A 20,933-nucleotide genomic window follows, 5' to 3' on the forward strand; every position below is an offset into this window, starting at 1 on the left:
CTGAATATCGCACTTCGTATTTACAATCTCATGTAATTCTCATTTCAGTTGTGTAGTAAAATCTTCATTGTGTTTCGCAGATCAGGAAACTGAGACTTTGTAGGATAGTCCCTTGCTAATACACAGGGTCTAACTTTGGATATGTCCATCCTCCAAAACTTTGCCACTCCTGCCATCAATCTAGGAGACCTAGACAAAGCTCCTGACTCCTGGCTTTAGCTTGGCCCTGCCATGGCCATTGCAGCCATCTGAGGAGTGAAGGGCTCTCTCTGAGTGGAAGATTCTCTCTTCCTCATTCTTACAAATAAATAAATATTGTTTAACAGGCTTATTCATTTGAAAGGCAAAGTTTCACAGAGAGAGAGAGAGAGAGAGAGAGAGAGAGAGAGAGAGAGAAAATCTTCCATCTCTGGTTCACTTTCCAAATGGCCATAACGGCCAGAGCTAGGTCAGTCTGAAGCACGAAGCCAGAAGCCAGGAATTTCTTCCAGGTCTTTTATGCTTCCATGTGGGTGCAGGGACACAAGTAGTTGGGCCATCATTTCTATTTTCCCAGGCACATCAGTAGGGAACTGGGCTGGAAGCGGAGTAGCCAGGTCATGAATTGGCACCCGCATGGGATGCCTGCACTGCAGACTGTATCTATCACATCATAGCACTAGCCCAATAAATACATCTTATTTTAAATTTTAAAATTTTAATTTTAGTTTTGTTTGCATAGTTGATTAAGTACATCTTTAAAAATTAATACTTGCGTCAACTAGTGAAAACTAAGAAATTTCACAACAAAATATGGGCTTTTAGGAAATCCTGAAAAATAAAAACCATTAACTGTACTGGAGCAATATTCCCAATGGCAACAAGTGGTTGAAAATGAACATAAACTGTCCTCTTTAGATGAATCTCCACACTACATTCTCTATGCTCCCTAATATCTTGCACCTAACTACTACGTTACTTTACTACATCCTGATTATGTCATTTGCAACTCCCAACACATAACATACCTGTTGGTGCAGAGCAAGCCAGGAAGCACTGAAAAACAGGACTAATCAATCTGCCCTTCCTCCCCTTCCTGTCATTCAAGAATCCAAATAATATCACAGAAAGAGAAGAGAATTTGGGTTAAGATGCCTTAATTAGAACTCCAAACTTGGCAATTATGTTCTGGGGCATGGTGGTATATAAAAATATTTAATCACACTGAGTTATATTTGGAAACTATAATTCAGGGAAAAATGACTTATTTAACAACATATAAATTAGGATCATATTTTGTCTTTGTAACAGGAAAATGCTAGAAGACAAAATGTTCATAGCAGTTATCTAGATTAGAATATTTCTCTTTATGGTGTGTTTGCATTGGCCATCTTTTCTACAATGAATAGGCTATAACCTTCTGTAAAAATAGCTTTTAAACATGAATGCCAGTCATGTTTTTAAGACCTAACCTGTTAATGTGGAGTAGCCCAGCTCCAAAATGGGGCACAGCTGAGAGCAGATGATCCCCAATAACATCCTGGAGTCGATGCAGCTGCTGCAACCTCACGTTCTTCTTCCAGCTACAAATGAAAGGCCAGGGATCATACACTGCTTCTCCAGCCCAGTTCCCCCCCAGATCACATCCCATCCTGACTCACCTGGCCAAGGCCTTGCGTAACAGGCAATACTTAAAGAATGGGATGAACTGGAGCTGTTGCCAGAGAACAGAGTGGCGGTGCCAGGTACCCAGTGTCATTGTCTCACTGCCCTCCTCAGGGTGTATGTGCAGGATCCCGAAGGGGGAGAAGATGTAGTGTTCAGGATTCACCTTGCTTGGTGGCACCACCTTCAGGTTATAGGGCCTTTAAAAAAGAACTTCGATCAGTGGGAAACCTGGGAACTTGCACAGACTTCAAGAAGGGGTAAGACAAGGATGGCAGATGATGGGAAAAGAAGCAGAAAGGAGAGCAGAAGAAGGTGAAAGAGGGGAGAGAGCAGAACAACTTTCAGACTAGAAAGACAGAACACATAAACTGAAGTCAGTGATAGCTGGGAACAAAGAAAAAGGCACCTGTCTAGTTCCAAGAAATTCTATCCAGACCCTGACATCTTACATTCCATTAAATGTAAGGCTGTACGAAAACACTTAGTTTTAGGGAAAAAACCAAGATTAAAAACTGCTTCCAATGTGATACTTGATCCTTTTGTAAGATGCAGCGCAATATCAGAGATGTTGAAATGTTAAAGGAATGCTCATTTTAAAAATGACAAGATACATATACAACTAGGAGCTAAAACAACGGGCAGAGATCATCAGAGAATATTGTTTGAGGTAACTGAGGTTGGAAAAAAGCAAGGGAGAGTGTAGAAAACCATAAACAGGCAAAAACAAATGAAAACTGAAACCTAGCATCCTAGCATGCCAGCCAAGTAACTGCAGGGCAATCTTAAAGTCCAAACAGGTCTTGGCCACTCCAGCTTCAGAAAAATGCACCTGGACCCTGCATCAAAAGCAATTTATATGTAGCTATAGAATAGCTGTATCTAATTCCAGCAGGCCAGTTAATATAATGCTATACTTGATAACATTTAATAAATAATTTATTTTTATTTTATGGTTTTCATAACTGATCTAGTCATCTTTTTAAAATATGCAATTATTTATTTGAAATTACAGAGACTGTGGAAAACAAAGAGAGATCTTCCATATCTGATTCATTCAGCAAATGGCTACAATAGACAGGGTTGGGCCAGGCCAAGACCAGGAGCAAGGAATTCCATCTGGGTCTCCCACGTGGGTACAGGGACTTGAGGAATTGGGCTCTTTCACTGCTTTCCCAGGTATGTCAGCAGGGTGCTGGATGGGAATTGAGTAGCTGGGACTGATGGATGTGCACATGGGCAACTGCATTGCTAGCAGCAGCTGAATGAGCTGTACCCCAACACCGGGCCTCAGAACCTGTACTATTTTTTTCAGGCATTGTATGTATTTTTAATCAATTTGAAATCTATGTCCTAGGTTCTATGTCTATAATGCCTAAGAGATAAAATGTTCCTCCTCTTCCTTTCATCTTTCTCAACTTTCTAGAGTACATGTTTAATCAAGTGATTTAAGACTTAGATAGGGTCCAGCTCTGTGGTGCAGCAGCTCCTTGCTAATGTGCCTAGGAAGCAGTGGAGAATGACCTAACTGGGCCCCTGCATTCACATGGGAAACCTGAGAAAAGCTCCTGGCTTCTAGCTTCAGTCTGGGCAGCCCTGCCATTAAACTCATCTAGGTAGGACTTAGTGCATGGCAGAACTCTGGCCCTCCCTCTTCTCTGTAACTCTGACCTTCAAAATGGAGAAATAACTCTTTTAAAAAAATTTTGCCCTGATAGAATTCTCATTCCCCTGGAAGAGAAAGAAAAATGATAAGCATAAGAGATGTTAGGGATGAGGGAAAAGAGCAGGAAAAGGGAGACTGCGTGTGCCACAGGACAAAGAAATATGGTCTTTTTTTTTAATTATTTATTATTTTTAATTCATTAATTACATTGTATTATGTGACACAGTTTCATAGGTACTTGGGTTCTCCCCACCCCTCCCCAAATCCTCCCACCATGGTGGATTCCTCCACCTTGTTGCATAACCACAGTTCAAGTTCAGTTGAGATTCCCCCAATGCAAGCATATACCAAACATAGAGTCCAACATCTTATTGTCCAGTCAAGTTCAATGGCTTCTTAGGTATACCCTTTCTGGTCTGAAGACAGAGCCAGCAGAGTATCATCCCAGTCAATTAAAATCTCCAACATACCATCAGCAAAAATTTACATCATTATGGAATTAATTGACATAGTAATGAGTAACCAATATGTTAAAAGTAAATGCGAGTTCTTAACCACCTTCTGTGACCACCTCATTGACATTTCAATATGTCAATTAGAAATATGGTCTTTTAAAAAAATTATTTATTTTTCATGATATGGTTACCTAGGCTCAGAGTTCCCTTCCACATTTAAATGGGGTGGTAAGGATAGGAAAGTGAGCAAAGCCTCTTAGGGGATGAATGAATAAATTCCCAGTTAAAGTGAGTCAAAATCTAGGACAAACACACAGATTTTTAAAATAAGTCTAGGTCCCGGCAAGATAGCGTAGTGGTTGAAGTCCTCGCCTTGCACACCCCGGGATCCCATGTGGACGTTTGTTTTAATCCCGGCAGCTCCACTTCCCATCCAGCTCCCTACTTGTGGCCTGGGAAAACAGTAGAGGATGACCCAGAGCTTTGGGAACCTGCACCCGCGTGGGAGACCTGGAAGAGGATCTGGGCTCCTGGCTTCAGATCGGTTCAGCTCAGGCTGTTGTGGCTACTTGGGGAGTGAACCATTGGATGGAAGATCTTCCTCTCTGTCTCTCTTCTTCTCTGTATATCTGTGTTTCCAATAAAAAGAAACAAATCTAAAAAATTTTTTAAATGACATACAATAAGTCTAAATCTATTTTTAAAGGATTTCTTTTCATTGCAAAAATATTTACAGACAGAAGAAGAAAACAGCAAAGATCTTCTATTAGCTGGTTCACCTCCCAAGTAGCTACAACAGCCAGAGCTGAGCTGATCTGAAGTTGGAAGCTGGGAGCTTCTTCTGGGTCTCCCACATGGGTGCAGAGTCCTAATGCCTTGGGCCATCCTTTACTGCTTTCCCAGAGCAATAGCAGGGAGCTGGATGGGAAGTGGCGCACCTGGGAGATGAACTGGTACTCATATGAGATGCCGGTGCCTGCAGGCAAAGGATTAGCCAGGAAAGCCATCACGTCTGCACAAGTCTAAACATATTTTTATAAACTCCATCCCATGGCAAATAAAATGACAGGGTGACAGGGTTCTGACAAGTGACAGGGTTCTCCTTCTACTCATGTTGCACTCTAGTTTTATACAAACACTCCAATTTGAGAACAACTTGAAAAACTAAGCCAAATATCTGGATAAAATGTAAAGCCTCTGCTTGAACATCTCAGAGAACCCACACATAAAATCCTCTGGCTTTTAGGTTGGAATCTTAAATGGTTACAACACAAAAGCAATGTAGGGGCCAGTGCGGTGGCTCAACAGGCTAATCCTCTACCTTGCAGTGCTGGCATCCCACATGGGTGTTGGATAAGCTGCTCTGCTTCCTATCCAACTTCCTGCTTATGGCCTGGGACAGCACTGCCTCAAGTATCTGGGCCCTTGTACCCTCATGCAAGACATGAAAGAAATGCCTGACTTCCAGCTATCAACTCAGCTCCAGTCTCTGTGGCAATTTTGGCAGTGAATCAGCGAATGGAATACCTCTCTGTCTCTCCTTCTTTCTGTAAATCTGCCTTTCAAATAAAAAATAAATGATTTTAAAAGAAGAGTAATGTAGAATCCAAAATAAACCTTCCCCTTAGGTAGAATCTGAATTGAAACTTGCCCATTTGGTTCCCTGTATCTGTAAAAAGCTTGGTTCCTCTTCTCGGTCTTTCAGGAATGTGTAGTAAAATTGACATACATCTACCTCTACTAGAATTGACAAGCACTTTAGTTTGGCAAAGTGTCAAATTCAGTCCTCTGGGCTTCCTTCCTCGGTAGATCTGTCAAGCTCTAATCACAGGCCCAATAATCAGTCTGTTCCCTTTGAGTTCTCATGTTTCTTTTCTCTTCATAGGTCTAGTCATTTTTTATTGTAATGCATCTCTATTATAACTGATGCTGATAAACTAAAGCCTAAGCTTGTCATGTGCTTTCTGTAACCTTGACACTATATCGTGGACATCCATCCCACACTGCTATCATTACTATTGTTATTGCTCTGAGGATCAACTGTAACAGACTCTAGCTATCAGTAGGTAAGTCATCACATTCAACCTGAAGTGATGCAGCTAATGTTGTGTATCACCAGAACCCTATTGCCCATTAGCAAGCAACTTAGTACTATTCAAAGCCAAGGGCACTACCAAACCAACATGAGAATCTCCCATTTGGGGATTGTTTCCTGGGCCCTCTCACAATGCCAAATACTGCATGTGGGGTCTACTCAGAAAGACAGGAATCACTGCAGACATTTCAACAAAGTAAATTTCATAAAGTGTTTTGATTTGGTTTGTTTTGCTTAAAAAAAGTCTTGGGGCTGGCACTAAGCTCAATTGGCTGATCCTCTACCTGCAAGCATCTGTGTCCCATACGGACGCTGATCCATGTCCTGACTGCTCCATTTCCCATACAGCTCCCTGTTTGTGGTTTAGAAAGCAGTGGAGGGTGACCCAAAGCCTTGGGATCCTTCACTGTGATGCTGGCACCCCATATGACCACTGGTTCTAGACAAAGCTGTTCCATTTCTGATCCAGTTCCTCCCAATGTACTACTTAAGGGAGCAGGGGACAGAGCAGTAAACAGGCTCCTGTCACCTGCACAGGAGCTCTGAATGGAGCTTCCAGGCTCCTGGCTTCAGTCTGGCCAGCCCCAGCCACTGCAGCCATTTGGGGACTGAATTAATGGATTGAAAATATCTCTTTTCCTCTCCTTCTCTTCCTCTCTGTTAACTCCGCATTTCAAATAAAAATAAAGAAATCTTTCTAAAAGTTTTTAACCTCTCCCTACTTAGTCTCCACATCTCATATGAATGAAAACAACAGCACCTACTGGTAGGAAAGGATTAAATAACACAGCACATTGTCAATAACAAATGCCTGATAAGTAAAATAATGTGGCTGATGGGAATCATTAGTATTATTTCTGGGAAGAGTAAGATTTCAAACAATTTTAAAAATAGGAGACAGTGAGTGGCCAGTGCTGTAGCCCGATGGGTTAATCCTCTACCTGCTAAACACAGCATCCCACATGGGCACCAGTTTGTATCCCAGCTGCTCTACTTCCCATCCAGCTCTCTGCTTGTGGCCTGGGAAAGCAGTAGAGGATGGTCCAAAGCCTTGGGATCCTGCACCTGTGTGGGAGACCTGGAGGAAACTCCTTGCTCCTAGATTCAGATTGGCTCAGCTTCGGCCCTTGTGGCCATTTGGGGAGTGAACCAGCAGATGAAAGATCCTTCTCTCTTTCACTGTCATATACACATATATATGACATTTATATTATATGTATATAATTCATATGAGATGTGTAGACTAAATATGGAGAGGTTAAATAACACATATAAGTATAAATTATATGTTATATATATATACACGAGAGGTTAAATAACGCACACATATAAATTATATATATATATTATATACACACCTACACATATACATGGCAGTGAAATAAATTCACATTGAGTCATATGGGAGAAAATTTGCTTTTAAAATCTTGTAGATAGGGCCAGGCAGCGTGGCCTAGTGGCTAAAGTCCTCGCCTTGCACACCCCGGGATCCCATATGGGCGCCGGTTCTAATCCCCGCAGCTCCACTTCCCATCCAGCTCCCTGCCTGTGGCCTGGGAAAGCAGTTGAGGACGGCCCAAAGCTTTGGGACCCTGCACCCGCGTGGGAGACCTGGAAGAGGTTCCTGGTTCCCGGCATCAGATTGGCGCACTGGCCCGTTGCAGCTCACTTGGGGAGTGAAACATCGGATGGAAGATCTTCCTCTCTGTCTCTCCTCCTCTCTGTATATCCGGCTTTCCAATAATAATAAAATCTTTAAAAAAAAAATCTTATAGATAAACGTAGGACCAGGAGGTAGATGTTACAAGTAGATTTTCAGTCTAATGAATAGAAAAGTAAGCTTCCCCAGCACTGCAAAGACTGAAACACCTGATTCTTGCATGAGAGTTGGAAGAAATGACCATTAAATTCCTCTGAGACTATTACTAAATGTTTCCATCATTGTAAAACAGAGGAAAAAGTATGAAAAGGGTGACTAAGCCAAAAGGCTATGAGAGCAAAGGGAAGCAAAAAGGAGGTGGGGAGCAGAGAAGAAGGGTGTGGGTAATGGAAGATGGGGGAGGATTAGGTTGAGAAAGGACGGGGCGGGGAGTACGGAGAGAGAGAGCTATCATGGAAGGAAATCAGGGAGTGGGAGATACAGAAGAGGCCTGGACACAGGCTCTTACCTAAAGCAGCGGCTGGGAGCCACATTAAGATAGAGGAAATGGATCTTCTTCAGATATTTCTCTGTCTTTAGAATGTTTACCACTTCTCTGCCCTGGGCAGAAACCTTAGGTAAGTAACCAGTGCTTTTTTTGGTGAAGATCTTCTTCATAGGGAGTTTATGAACTGGCTGAGACCTATATGACAATAGGAGGGGAAAAGCAGAGCAAAGAGGTTAGGTAGCTAGAGATGGGTCTTGCCATGTAGAACAGTGAGGGAAGGGGCTAGATCAAATCCCCGAGAGGATTCAGTGAGGCTTTGTCAGAGTTTGTCTGTTACTTAATCCAAAGATGTCACAAAGTGAGCAAATACAGTCCACTAAACTACAGTTTGTGACTATATTATGTGGATAAATGCAAGAACATCTCCTTTTCTGATAAATAAATCATTCTGGATTTATTGTGATTACTCTGAAGTCAGTAATGCATAATACTCCACACAAGTAATAGGAAGATTTTGTTTGTCCAACTTACTAGTCCTGAATTTTTCCTTTAAACCTTCTTAACTTTCTAGATCTGATTTTGTATCTTTACTCTCATTTTACCTGGCTTCCAACTCTACATTATCTCCCATAATCATTTTTGTTCTGCTCCCATAATCATGCAAACTCTTTGCTTCATATCATTTCCTTTCCAGTGAAGATCCAATGGTGCATTCTTCAAATCCCTTAACCTTATACTATTACTCTCATCTTACTCTCCCACCATAGCAAATTTGGCAGGAAAAGTATAAGAATCTAGAAGATGAATATTTTTGCTTGGAGTGACCTCACAGCACACATGCCCTAGGAATGATTTAATTTAGACTTAACCAAAGTATAATTGATTGATCCAAACTTAGATCCACAGGATAAGTTATCCTTGAGATAACAGTGCAATCCTATCCTAGAGTTCATATCAACAATAGGATTTATTATGGCTTTGATGTTGAATCAGTGCATCTTAAGAGGTGTAACAATCTGGGCCCGGCGGCGTGGCCTAGCGGCTAAAGTCCTCGCCTTGAACGCCCCGGGATCCCATATGGGCGCCGGTTCTAATCCCGGCAGCTCCACTTCCCATCCAGCTCCCTGCTTGTGGCCTGGGAAAGCAGTTGAGGACAGCCCAATGCATTGGGACACTGCACCCGCGTGGGAGATCCGGAAGAGGTTCCAGGTGCCCGGCTTCGGATCGGCGCGCATCGGCTCGTTGCGGCTCACTTGGGGAGCGGAACATCGGACAGAAGATCCTCCTCTCTGTCTCTCCTCCTCTGTGTATATCTGGCTGTAATAAAATGAATAAATCTTTAAAAAAAAAAAAAAGAGGTGTAACAATCATTATGGGTTTATTTCCTCAATAGAGTCCCTCATGGTACAGTAGACTCAGAGTATCACAGAACCAGGAATATTGGCTCCTTTGTCAGTCCTTGTGCAGTCGCAGCCAGGGGCTTAATCTGTTCTGATGACTTCGTGCAAGTTCCCAGGAAACTATCCTCCTCATGTCCCTAGCCACATGCTTGTCCCCATCAAGCTCCTAGTTTGATACTGTTCTCTGCTTCCTTGCCTGTCTGGGAAAACTCACATGCTAAGTCATGACCTGACTCATTCAATTATAGTTGCTTTCCCACATCATTATCTGACCCTCAATTTGAGTGGTAAGGGTATGCATTCTTTTCTACAAAGCTAATTCCTCCTCTGTCTCTGAAACCCCTGACCTCCCTCTAAGATGTATTTTTAATCTCCTTACCTTAGTGTGTTTATTTGTTCAGTCTACAGATAATTATTTATTGAGTACCTACTTCTGAAGCACTGCCTCGAGGGCTGTAAACATTTCCCTATCTTTAAGACAGTCCCAAAAAAAGAAGCCCAAAAAAGGCACCAAAATGCTTTCAAGCTACTGTCTTACTATCTCTTTCCCTTTCAAGCCAAGCTTCATAAAAGAATAATAAAATGTGATTTTCACTACTTTGTCTCTTGCGTTCATTCCTGAATGTATTATAAGCGGCTTCCTCTCCACAAAACTAATGAATCTGCTCTCACCAACCATTTCCTTGTTACTAACTCATGATCTTTTAAGACACTTAATTGCATATAACATCACTTGTTTCCTTCTCTTTTAAATTCTTATTTCACCTCCTAATCAAAAGATAGATTGCTAACCTAATCTTGATCCAAAATCCTCCAACAGGCTTCTCCTAACCACCCACACACACACACACACACACTAGGGAAATAGCCAGGCCACCAGGCAGTATTGTTTTACAGAATTTACTAAAATTTGCAATTATGTGTTCCTTGCATCAATTAATCCATATATCCTTACTTACAAAGTCACAAATTGAGGAATTAGCTGGTCCTGGAGAACTTAACAGGAACTGATTCATATTCAAATTTACTACTCTTTTTTTTTTTAAAGATTCATTTATTTTTATTGGAAAGTCAGATATATAGAAAGGAGGAGAAAGAGAGAGGAAGATCTTCCATCTGCCGACTCACTCTCCAAGTGTCCAGAATGGACGAAGCTGAGCTGATCTGAAGCCAGGAGCCAGGAGCTTCTTTCTGGGTCTCCCACATAATTGCAGGGTCCCAAGGCTCTGGGCAGTCCTCGACTGCTTTCCCAGGCCACAAGCAGCAAGCTGGAAGGGCAGCAGAGCAGCTAGGACTAGAACTAGTACCGTTATAGGATCCCAGCACATGCAAGGCGAGGAATTTAGCCACTAGGCTACTGTGTGGAGCCCAGACTTACTACTATTTTCAAAGAGGGCAGAGAACATATCAGCCCATTATCATTTCAATTAAGTTCCCTCAGGAAAGGAAGCTGCATGTGGAGTACAAGGTAACTTTGAAAATGTAGGAGCAGCGTTTTGGTGTATCATATTAAGCTGCTGCCTGTGACACTGGCCTTCCAAAAGGACATGGTTCAAGTCTTGGATGCTCTACCTCCAAACCAACTCTGCTAATTCCCTGGGAATGGACGTAGAAAATAGGTCAAGTGTTTTGACCTCTTGCCATTCACTTGGGAAACATGGAAGAAGCTCCTGACTCTTGCCTTTGGCCTGGCATGGCTCAGTCCTGATTGTTGTGGGGATCTGGGAAGTAAACCAGTAGAGGCAAGATTGACCTCTCTCTTTCTTTGACTTTCAAATAAATAAATCTTAAGCAAAAGGAAAAGCATTGGCTAGTGCTCACTCCAGGAACCTATCGGGAAGGACTCCAAAGCTTTCAGGGAAAATTTGACCCAGTCATAACTTTGGAACAAAAATTGAGGGAGCTAAGTTGGATTAAAGGGAAAACCAGCCTTTTCCCTAGACAGCAAATATGCCATAGACAAGGTACAAAGCATCCAGAAAATCATGCCACAGGGTGAAGGAAACTCCAACATTAAACAACTCTCAGGACAGGAGGTCTCCAGGCATTCTGACATCCTAAAGAGAGTAACAGCTGTAACTTTGCTTTTCAAATAAATATTTAAAAAGAAAGAAAACTATTGGATTGGAAAGAGATGTTACCCAGCAGCACTGCCTACTCAACTCTGCCTTGGAGTTAAATTCGCTCAGATGTGTGAGACAGACAGGCGCTCACCACCCTGGACCAGCATGTAGGATACACTGCAAGGTGGGCAGGGAGGCAAGACTCAAGTGATTATGAATGCATGAGAAACAGAACTACAGAGGCTTCTGGCATTATCTGAGAAAGAAGTGTGCTAATTGTGGAATGTCAAGGTTTTTTTTGCTGGAGCTGTGGCTTCTTCATGGCTGATTTTTGATTTTCCTCAATTTCTGCATTCATTTCTGCATTCTGTGGGGTTCACAGTGAAACACTGGGTTTATTTTGAAGACAAAAAGGAAGAAAACAGCAGCCTCACAGGAGCTCAGCATGTGGTCAGGTAAGCCCTCCAATCAATAAGGAACTGACTCTAGAGGCACCACAAACAGGCCCTGATCTCTGCTCAAAGCCCCAGGCGGGTCCCTCACTCACCTCATCTCTCTTCCTTCAACAGGCTCTCCCACTGCTCTGTTGGTATCAACCTTTTCATACTGTATGGGGATGTCCGTTGCCAGTGCCAAGGGCAGGAGACCGAGACCATCCATCCAATGGGCCTCTTCTAGGGCCACCTCAGCACCAACGATGCCCAAGCAGTGCTGAAGTTCAGGTAAGGTCAGTGGTCGCAGCCAGGTGGCCAACTTGTCCCTCACTTGCTGCCCACCCCATCGGGCCTGCACCAAAGGGCAGACTGGGCAGGGATGCTTATGATAGAACTTCTTTTGGGGGCCACAGTCAATATGGGAGGCACTGTCTAACAAAGAGTAGTCTGGGGGAAAGGCCTGATCTATGGCAGTTAGCAGGTCTAGCTGGAGGTGGCACTGGACCCAGGGTGCCCAGCAGTACAGCTGCTCCAGGAAGGGCAGTAAATCCAGGTGACCAACAAATAACTCACGGTACGGAGGCAGCAGACCCAGTACTGCATGCAGGTAGCGCCAAGCTGCGGGGCTGCGGTCCTGGAGCGTGGCTGAGAACAGAGCTTTGAGCTCAGCCAGCAGGAGTTCCAGTACTGTGGGCTGCTCTGTCTCAGGCACTGCCTGCAGGAACTGCCTCTGTTTTTTCTGAAGAGCCTTGGGCTGCTCTTTGCTGCGCAGGACACATATGGACTGCCAAGACTCAATGACATCAGATGATGTTTTGCCAGGAGACGTACCTACCCACTCCTCTTCCTTGACCAAGAGGAGCTGGGCTTGCAACTGCTGCCGAAGTGACCTTGCCCACAGTTCAGGATTCAACTGCCAGTTCCAGGCTCTCACCGGCTGAGCTTCACCTGCAGAACCCGGCCCAAGAGAGGAATAGGAGAAGGGCTCTCAGGCTTTGGGCAGGGGCCGGGCAGGGTCCACGGCTTTGTGGGGGGAACAGCGAGGAAGGGACGGATAGGGAGATGGCTGCAAGTGCAGGGCAGAGCCAGACCAGCAGTGGGCTTTCCCTGAGCCCGAGCGAGAGTCCTCTCCAGAGCCCCTCGCAGAAGCAGCAGCCCCAGGTCTGAGGCAGGGACCACCTCCCAGGACCCAGCTCCCCTCACCTGGCTCCGGGGGGACAGGAGGCAAGGGAAGGGAAGACAGCCTGGTCTGCTGCTGAGGTTTCATTGTGGGGGAGTGCCTGCTGGAGAAGTGAAGGAACTCAGACATGGGTGTTAAACACAGGCTCACAGGCTCCTACACACACACACACACACACACACACCTCTGTAGTCAATGGAACAAGCAAACCTACACACACACACACACACACCTGTAGTCAATGGTACAAGCAAACACACACACACACACACACACACACACACACACACACACCCCTGTAGTCAATGGAACAAGCAAACTGGCATCCCGACAGGGCCGGGAGAACCCGGTGAACCTCACTCAGTATGAGGGCAGGCAATCCGCCTGAAGTGGGGGGGAACCGAGGAAGCCGCAAAACTCAGTCCCGTGACGTCTTCGCCCACAGGCTGAGGAGGTCTGCTGGACAGAAATTCCAGGAGGCCGCACAGCTGAAGAACTCGGCGGGGAAGCTGGGTGGGGGACGCCGCCGAGGGGAAGAAGGGACAAAGGAGCCGGCTGAGGAGCGGGGGGAGGAGGCGGACCCGTGGGGGAGGGGCCTCCCTGGAGGCCGGGGCCAGAGCTGGCCCCGGGGCACAAAAGAAGGCGGATCCTGGGCACAGGTCTCCCTCGCACCTCCCAGCTGTTAGAACGGTTACCTGAGGCTCACAGGCCCGAGCCTCTGCAGCTTCAGAGGGGCGGGGCCAGGCCGAGTGTGGGCGGGGCCAGCCCGGGGATCTCCGCCAGGAGGGGCGGGACCCGCGCCCACCTGGGGGGGCTGCCTGCCCGGGGAGACTGGCGGAGGACGTGGAGGTGCGTGAGGTCCAGGGACTAGCAATCCTGACGGGGGTCGGGGAGAGCAGCTGTCATCCCGGTACTTCCTTATTCCTTGAGTCGGAGTTAAATCCAATATTCCACCCCCCACCATCCCACCTCCTAAAATGAGGTATGAGGAACACAAAACCCGTGGTCTCAAGAAACTCAAAATATAGTTAGAGGAATGCGGGTATGCGGGGGGAGTGTGACTGACTTTCAAATTTTAGCTGAATAATTAAAACGAACAACTCGTTCAGGCTTATCTCTCCTCAGAAACCCAGATTTGAATATCCAACTGTGTACTTAATGTTTCCGTTTGGATATCTGTAAGTATTTCAAATTTGAAAACCAGACTCCTAGCTAACTCCCTCCTCAAAAAGAAACCTCGCTCACTGTCCTCCCTACTTCAGGAAGTGGCAAGTCTGTTTTTCTAGTTGCTCACACCAAAACTTTGGTGTTACCTGTGTCATATTCTCTGTTTTTACACACACACACATGCCTTTCAGGAAGTTCTGTTGATGATATCTGCAAACTATATCCAGATGCAACTATTTCTTGCCACTTGAGGTGTTATAGCTCTGGTCTAAAGTGATACTATTACCTAAAATTTCCCAGCGCTCCCTGACTGGTTTCCTTGCTTCCACGCTGTTTTGTAACTTTCAGGGAGCATCCAAGGACCCTTTTCAAGTATAGTTGTTCCTATCACTCTTCTGCTCAAAACTCACTAACAGTGCTTCGTCTCATTGCCACAGGTAAAAGCCGAAGTCCTGCCAAGGCCTGTAAGTTGCTGTTCGATGGCTTTGTGGCTCTGTCCGTAGTCACTCCTGCTGAATCATGCCAGTGACACTCTCACCGAAGAGCCTCCAGACCTACTGTGAGCTGTGCTTGTGTATCTGTTAGGAGATATGCAAGTTGTGATGTTATGATGGCTAATTTTCTATCAACTTGACGTGGCTAAGAGATATACATAGCTGCTAAAACGTTGATCCTATGTGTGTCCATGAGAACATTTCTGAGGAGAATTTGGAACAGCCTGAGTAAAGATCACTCTGCACAGTCTAGCATCTGAATAGAAAGGCAGAGGAAGGGTGATTTTACTGTTTGAGCTGAGATACTCATCTTCGCCTGTCCCAGATACGAATGCTCCTGGGGTTCGGGCCTTCAAATTAGGGTTCTCCAGTATGCAAGCAGTGAATTGTGGGACTTTTCAGCCTGTTGGTTGTTTGGAGAACCTGTACAAACACACACTTTTCTGTAGCCCTAAGTTATCATAGCTAAACAGCTTAAAAACAAGACCAATGTGTTAGCTCACAGATCAGTGTGGGCTTTACCCAGGGTGCCATAAACCTGAAATCAACGTGCTAAGTAGGCTGAGCTCTCACCCAGAGGCTCTGGGGAAGAAATCCACTGCTCCTTGCATTCCTTTTGTTGGCAGAACTTGGTTTCTACAGGTGCAGGACATGAAGCTCCTGCTCTTTCCTGGCCATTCCACACAGGGACTCAGCTTCTGCAGGCTGGCTCCTTCCTCACCACATGCTCCTTCCATCTTCAAGACAGCAAGTGTCTCAAGTCCTTCTACTTCAGATTTTTCTGATACCCTCTTTTACACCCAGCCAAACAAAACTCCCTGATTTTAAAGGGCTTGTCTGGCTAAGCCAATTTCTCTTTCATTTTTAAAGTTTTATTTAATTTTTATTGGAAAGGCAGGTATAGAGAGAGGAGCAGAGACAGAGAGGAAGATCTTTCATCCACTGGTTCACTCCCCAAGTGCCCGGAACAGCCAGAGCTGAGCCAATCCAAAGCCAGGAGCCAGGACTTCTTTCTGAGTCTCCCACGTGGGTGCAGAGTCCCAAGGCTTTGGGCCATCCTCTACTGCTTTCCCAGGCACAAGCAGGGAGCTGGATGGGAAGCCGGGCTGCCGGGATTAGAACCAGCACGCATGTGGGATCCTGGTGTGTGCAAGATGAGGACTTTAGCCAGCAGGCTACCATGCTGGGCCCTCAATTTCCCTTTCTTAAGGGCAGCTATGCCGAATGATACAACCTAAAATCTATCATATTCAGAGTGCACTATGTGCACCAGGGGGCAGGAAATCTCAGAGATAATTTTAAATTCTACCTACCGCACCAGGCTGTACTTATCACTCAAACACATACACACTCACACGTGGACAATGACCAAAAAGATGAAAGCAGCTTATTTTTTTTCTCTTACATAACTGTCCAAGCACAAGTACTCTGTATGGTAGCTTTTTCGTTATTTTTTAGTTATTACACTTTCTCCGAGGAAATAGTGCTTGTTTTTAAGATCCAAGAATTCACAACCACATCTGCTAAAGCTCATGTCAATAAGATAGAGAAAAAGAAGGTATATCTTTCCCTTTTATGAAGAACATAGCATGACAGTTGCATCCATTATTCAATCATATGGCAACATCAAGCTATAAGGAAAGCTACAGAGAAACTCAGTATTTATTTTCAGCAGTCCTCTGCTCAGATAAAATTTGTGAAGATCAAGGATGCCAGGGACAACTAGTGGCTTATACCTGCAGGTGAACAGAGAAGTAAATACTCGTCTTCTTTAAAAAAAAAAAAAAAAAAGGGCCCGGTGGCGTGGCCTAGCGGCTAAAGTCCTCGCCTTCAACGCCCCGGGATCCCATATGGGCGCCGGTTCTAATCCCGGCAGCTCCACTTCCCATCCAGCTCCCTGCTTGTGGCCTGGGAAAGCAGTTGAGGACGGCCCAATGCATTGGGACACTGCACCCAAGTGGGAGACCTGGAAGAGGTTCCTGGTTCCCGGCATCGGATCGGGGCTCACCGGCCCGTTGCGGCTCACTTGGGGAGTGAATCATCGGATGGAAGATCTTCCTCTCTGTCTCTCCTCCTCTCTGTATATCCGGCTTTCCAATAATAATAAAAATCTTAAAAAAAAAAAAAAAAGGATTTATTGACTTATTTTTAGTGAAAGGCAGATTTACAGAGAGGAGATACAGAGAAAGATCTTCTGTCTGCTGGCTTACTCCCCAAGTGGCCACAATGGCCAGAGCTAAGCTGATCCAAAGCCAGGAGCCAGAAGCTTCTTTTGGGTGGGAAGTGGAGCATCTGGGACACAAACTGACACTCATATGGGATCCTGGTGTGTGCAAGGCAAGGATTTAACCAGTAGGTCCTCACGCCAGGCCCAACACTCTTCTATCAAATGTCCACAAGAAGACTCCATGATTTCAAATTTCTGCTTAAATTCCCCCTTACAAGTGAGTCCTTTCTTAAATATCCAATAGAAAATGGCAACTTTCCTCAATATTCTTACCTTTCTTTTTTCTTAGAGTTATTTATTTTTTTATTGGGAAGGCAGATATACAGAGAGGAGGAGAGACACAGAGGAAGATCTTCCATCTTATGGTTCACTCCCCAAGCGGTTGCAATGGCTGGAGCTGAGCCAATCCGGAGCCAGGAGCTCTTCCAGGTCTCCCAAAGCTTTGGGCCATCCTCTACTGCTTTCCCAGGCTACAAGCAGGGAGCTGGATGGGAAGTGGAGCCACTGGGATTAGAACCGGCACCCATATGGGATCCCAGCGCGTGCAAGGCAAGGACTTTAACCACTATGTTATCACACCGGGCCCTATTCTCACCTTTCTTATTATTTTTCTTCATAGCACATTACTACCTTCTAATGTAAATTTATTTATTTACTTACTATTTCCTCTGAATAGAATGCAAGGATCCTCTACAAAGTTCGTGGAAAATATGATTAAAATATGTGTATTTTGGGGAGCAGTGCTGTGGTGTTGTACATTAAGCCTCAGCCTGAGGTGCTGGCTCAGGTTTGGGGACTGGTTTGTATTCTAGCTGCTCCACTGATCTGGAAAAGCAGAAGAGCATAGCTCAAGTCCTTGGGCCTTTCCACCCTGTGGTAGATCTTGAGAAGGTTCCTTGTTCCTGGCTTCAGCTCAGTCCAGCTCCAGCTATTACAACCATTTGGAATGTGAACCAGGGAATGGAAGATCTCTTTGTCTCTATAATTCTGCCTTTAAAATAAAAATAAATCTTCAAGCAAATTTAAAATGTATGTTTTTGCAAAAAAAACACTATGTATTTCAAGAGTCTTCAAAAAGCTCATGGGAAATATATATCATGAAAAAAAACTATGCATGGATTTAAAAATCTTTTTCTACTAAAATAAACGTTTAATCCCATTTTTCTACAAGCTTTAAAAATACTCTTATTCTCATTCTTTCTCCCTCTCGTTCTCTGTAAAATCTAACATATAGCATATGGCCTGGATATCTACCACAGATAAAGCCTTAACTAAAAGGAGGTAGAGAGGGCTCCGAAACTGCTTCCCTTGGGCCTGGCGCTATGGTGCAATGGCTAAATCCTCTCCTTGCAAGCACTGGGATCCCATGTGGGTGCTGGTTCATGTCCCAGCTGCTCTGCTTCTCATTCGGCTCCCAGCTATGCCCTCAGGAAGGCAGTGGAGGATGGCCCAAAGCCTTGGGACTCTACATCCACATGAGAGATCTGAAGGAGGCTCCTGAATCCTGGCTTGAAATGACTTGAAAATTAAAACATACCATCTAATTTATAGTTGTGAGGATGATTTATGGGTCATCGTAGCTAGGCTACAGTATTGTCATTAAATCAAACACTTGATATAACTGATGCATGTTTATTGTGCTTATGATGAGTAAGACAGAATAGGGATCAGTGAGAGGAGGACATGGACAACCCTTCCTGGACAGGGTTAAGAGTCTCCAGGCCTGGTACGATGGCTCAATTGGCTAATCCTCTACCTCCAAACACCACAATCCTGTATGCATGCAGTTCATGTCCCAGATGTTCCACTTCCCACCTAACTCCCTGCTTATGGCCTGGGAAATCAGTAAAGGATGGCCCAAAGCCTTGAGACACTACACCCACATGGGAGAGCCAGAAGCTTCTGGCTTCAGATCAGCTCAGTTTTGGCCACTGCGGCCATTTGGACCTTTCTTGCTCCTTTGCTCTGCAAAAATCTGCCCTTCAAATAAAGACAAAAGAAAACAACAACACAAAACCAAAAACCTCTTGGGGTGGGCATTGTGGTACAGCAAGTCAGGATGACAGTACATCAGAGTGTCAGTTCAAGTCTCACCTACTCTGCTTGCAATTCAGCTTTCTGCTAATGTATCCTAGGAGACAGCAGAGGATGGCTCAAGTGCTTAGGCGTCTAACATCCGCATGGAAACCCACATGGAGTTCTAGGATACTGGCCTAGTCCTGACTGTTGCAGGCATTTGGGGGAGTGAGCTGTCAGATGCAAGATGTCTTTCCCTACCCTTACCCCTGAGCTTTCTTTGAAAACCACTTTTAAAAGCCTAATAAAAAAAAAAAAAAAAAGCCTAATAAGAATTCTCTAAATGCTGAGTCAAAACACCAATTAAATCTGCTCCCATACATCCCCTGCTTTCTGTTACCAATTAGAGAGGCGTGTGCCTCCTCTCTCAGAGCCACACTCCATACCTTTGAACTGGGACCAGTGTCTTTTGCCTCCAAAACCATCAAAAAAAAAAAAAAAAAATTTACTGAGCATGAATTGTATCATGCACTACTTCTGGCATTTGGCTTACCAGTGTACAAAACAGTAGCAGTGATTGACTTGTGGAGCTAGGGTTTTAGCAGGGGGATATAAAATCAACAACAAATAAAATGGGTGGTAAATTCTATGAAAAAGAAAAACAGCAAGATAAGGGGAATCAGAAAAGCCTGAGGGAGCATGGGTTGCAATTTTAAATAGGGTTATCAGGGCAGGCCTTGGTGAAAAGTGACATATGAGACAGGAAAAAAGAGTAGTTTTTCCTTTATCTTTTTGTCCAGTTAATTGCAGTTCATCCTTTGCATCTCAGCTTCAAAATACTTCTTCAGAGCAACTCTCCTTCCCCTGCTTTATCCTTCATAAGCAGGCCAAGTTTGAACTACAAGAATGCTTCTTCCTAGCGTTCTTAACAGTTGTGGTTATTTTCCTCTGCTGACCTTCACACATTGTTTGGTTTCAAGAGGACAAGATTTTCTCTCTCACAAGCATCTCTGTCTTCAGGGCTTAACTTAGTGTTGGTAAGGGAAGTCCCCGAAATATCTGTAGACTATGTGAATACACAGATAAATGTGGGACACACCCAAGAAAGTTAGAACAGCCGAGAATTAGCAATGTGTCCAAGCAGTATAAATAGAGTGATCTTTCATAACCAGAACGAGAGAATAATCAAAAGGCAAGGAAAGAAGGTTGAAGATGAGGTCAAAGATGTCATCCAGAACCTGAGAGAAAAACCTCAGTCACAGAGGGCTCTGAGTAGATGAGTGTCATGATTAAATTTAAATTTTAGAACAATTGCTTTGGCCAATGTGGAAAATAGAGTAGTAGGTATCTCCCAATTGCCTTTCTCCTCTTCTTTAGTAACCGAACCCCACTGTTTAGCTGGACAAATGACTGGTAAGAATAAATATTACATTCCCAGACTCCCTTGTAATATGTCACAGATCTCTGATGTGTCACTTCAGTGCTTGTCCTTCAAGGGAAGCGGATTAGCCCTTCACCAGCACTTCCTGCTCTATCTTGGCCCCTGGAGACACCAGCTTTGTCCCAGATTTTTACTTCAAAGAGAAACAGAAGTTAGTTATTTCGAGCCTCTGTTACATACAAACTCTAACTGAACAAAAGGGGGGCCATACTCAAGATAAAATCTCCAGGGAACTGCTGCTGCAATCTGTGTAATAGCTGATGAAAGTCTGATGAAGCAGCTGACCAGGAGATGGAGCAAAGGAAAGGATCCAAGTGGAACAAAACAGAAATTGATCGAAAACTTGAATGACAGAGAATGATTGGCTTCAGGTGAGGCCTTTCAGATGATAACTCTCATGTGACTACTAAGGGTAAGATACTCCCCCATGAGATTAAATGAAAACAAAAATCAGTCTAAATCTTTGACAAATTAAATTTGTAGGCTCAGGCCTGGCACGGTAGC

General features: G+C 44.4%; 1 protein-coding gene across 1 annotated transcript in view; it reads right to left on the reverse strand.

Annotated features, from left to right (window-relative positions):
• Positions 1–13,990, reverse strand: part of DNHD1 (dynein heavy chain domain 1) — a 79,388-nt gene extending 65,398 nt beyond the window's left edge. Inside the window, exons 1-7 of the mRNA XM_058662288.1 lie at positions 13,966–13,990; positions 13,780–13,915; positions 13,528–13,639; positions 12,018–12,889; positions 8,029–8,202; positions 1,641–1,844; positions 1,452–1,562 (exon numbers count right to left, since the gene is read on the reverse strand). Coding sequence (XP_058518271.1) covers positions 1,452–1,562; positions 1,641–1,844; positions 8,029–8,202; positions 12,018–12,889; positions 13,528–13,639; positions 13,780–13,915; positions 13,966–13,990 — 1,634 coding nt within the window. The remainder of the gene's footprint in view (positions 1–1,451; positions 1,563–1,640; positions 1,845–8,028; positions 8,203–12,017; positions 12,890–13,527; positions 13,640–13,779; positions 13,916–13,965) is intronic.
• Between the last annotated feature and the right edge of the window lie 6,943 nt (positions 13,991–20,933).

Source organism: Ochotona princeps, chromosome 4 (genome assembly GCF_030435755.1).
Source record: "Ochotona princeps isolate mOchPri1 chromosome 4, mOchPri1.hap1, whole genome shotgun sequence".
Taxonomy (NCBI): Eukaryota; Metazoa; Chordata; class Mammalia; order Lagomorpha; family Ochotonidae; genus Ochotona; species Ochotona princeps.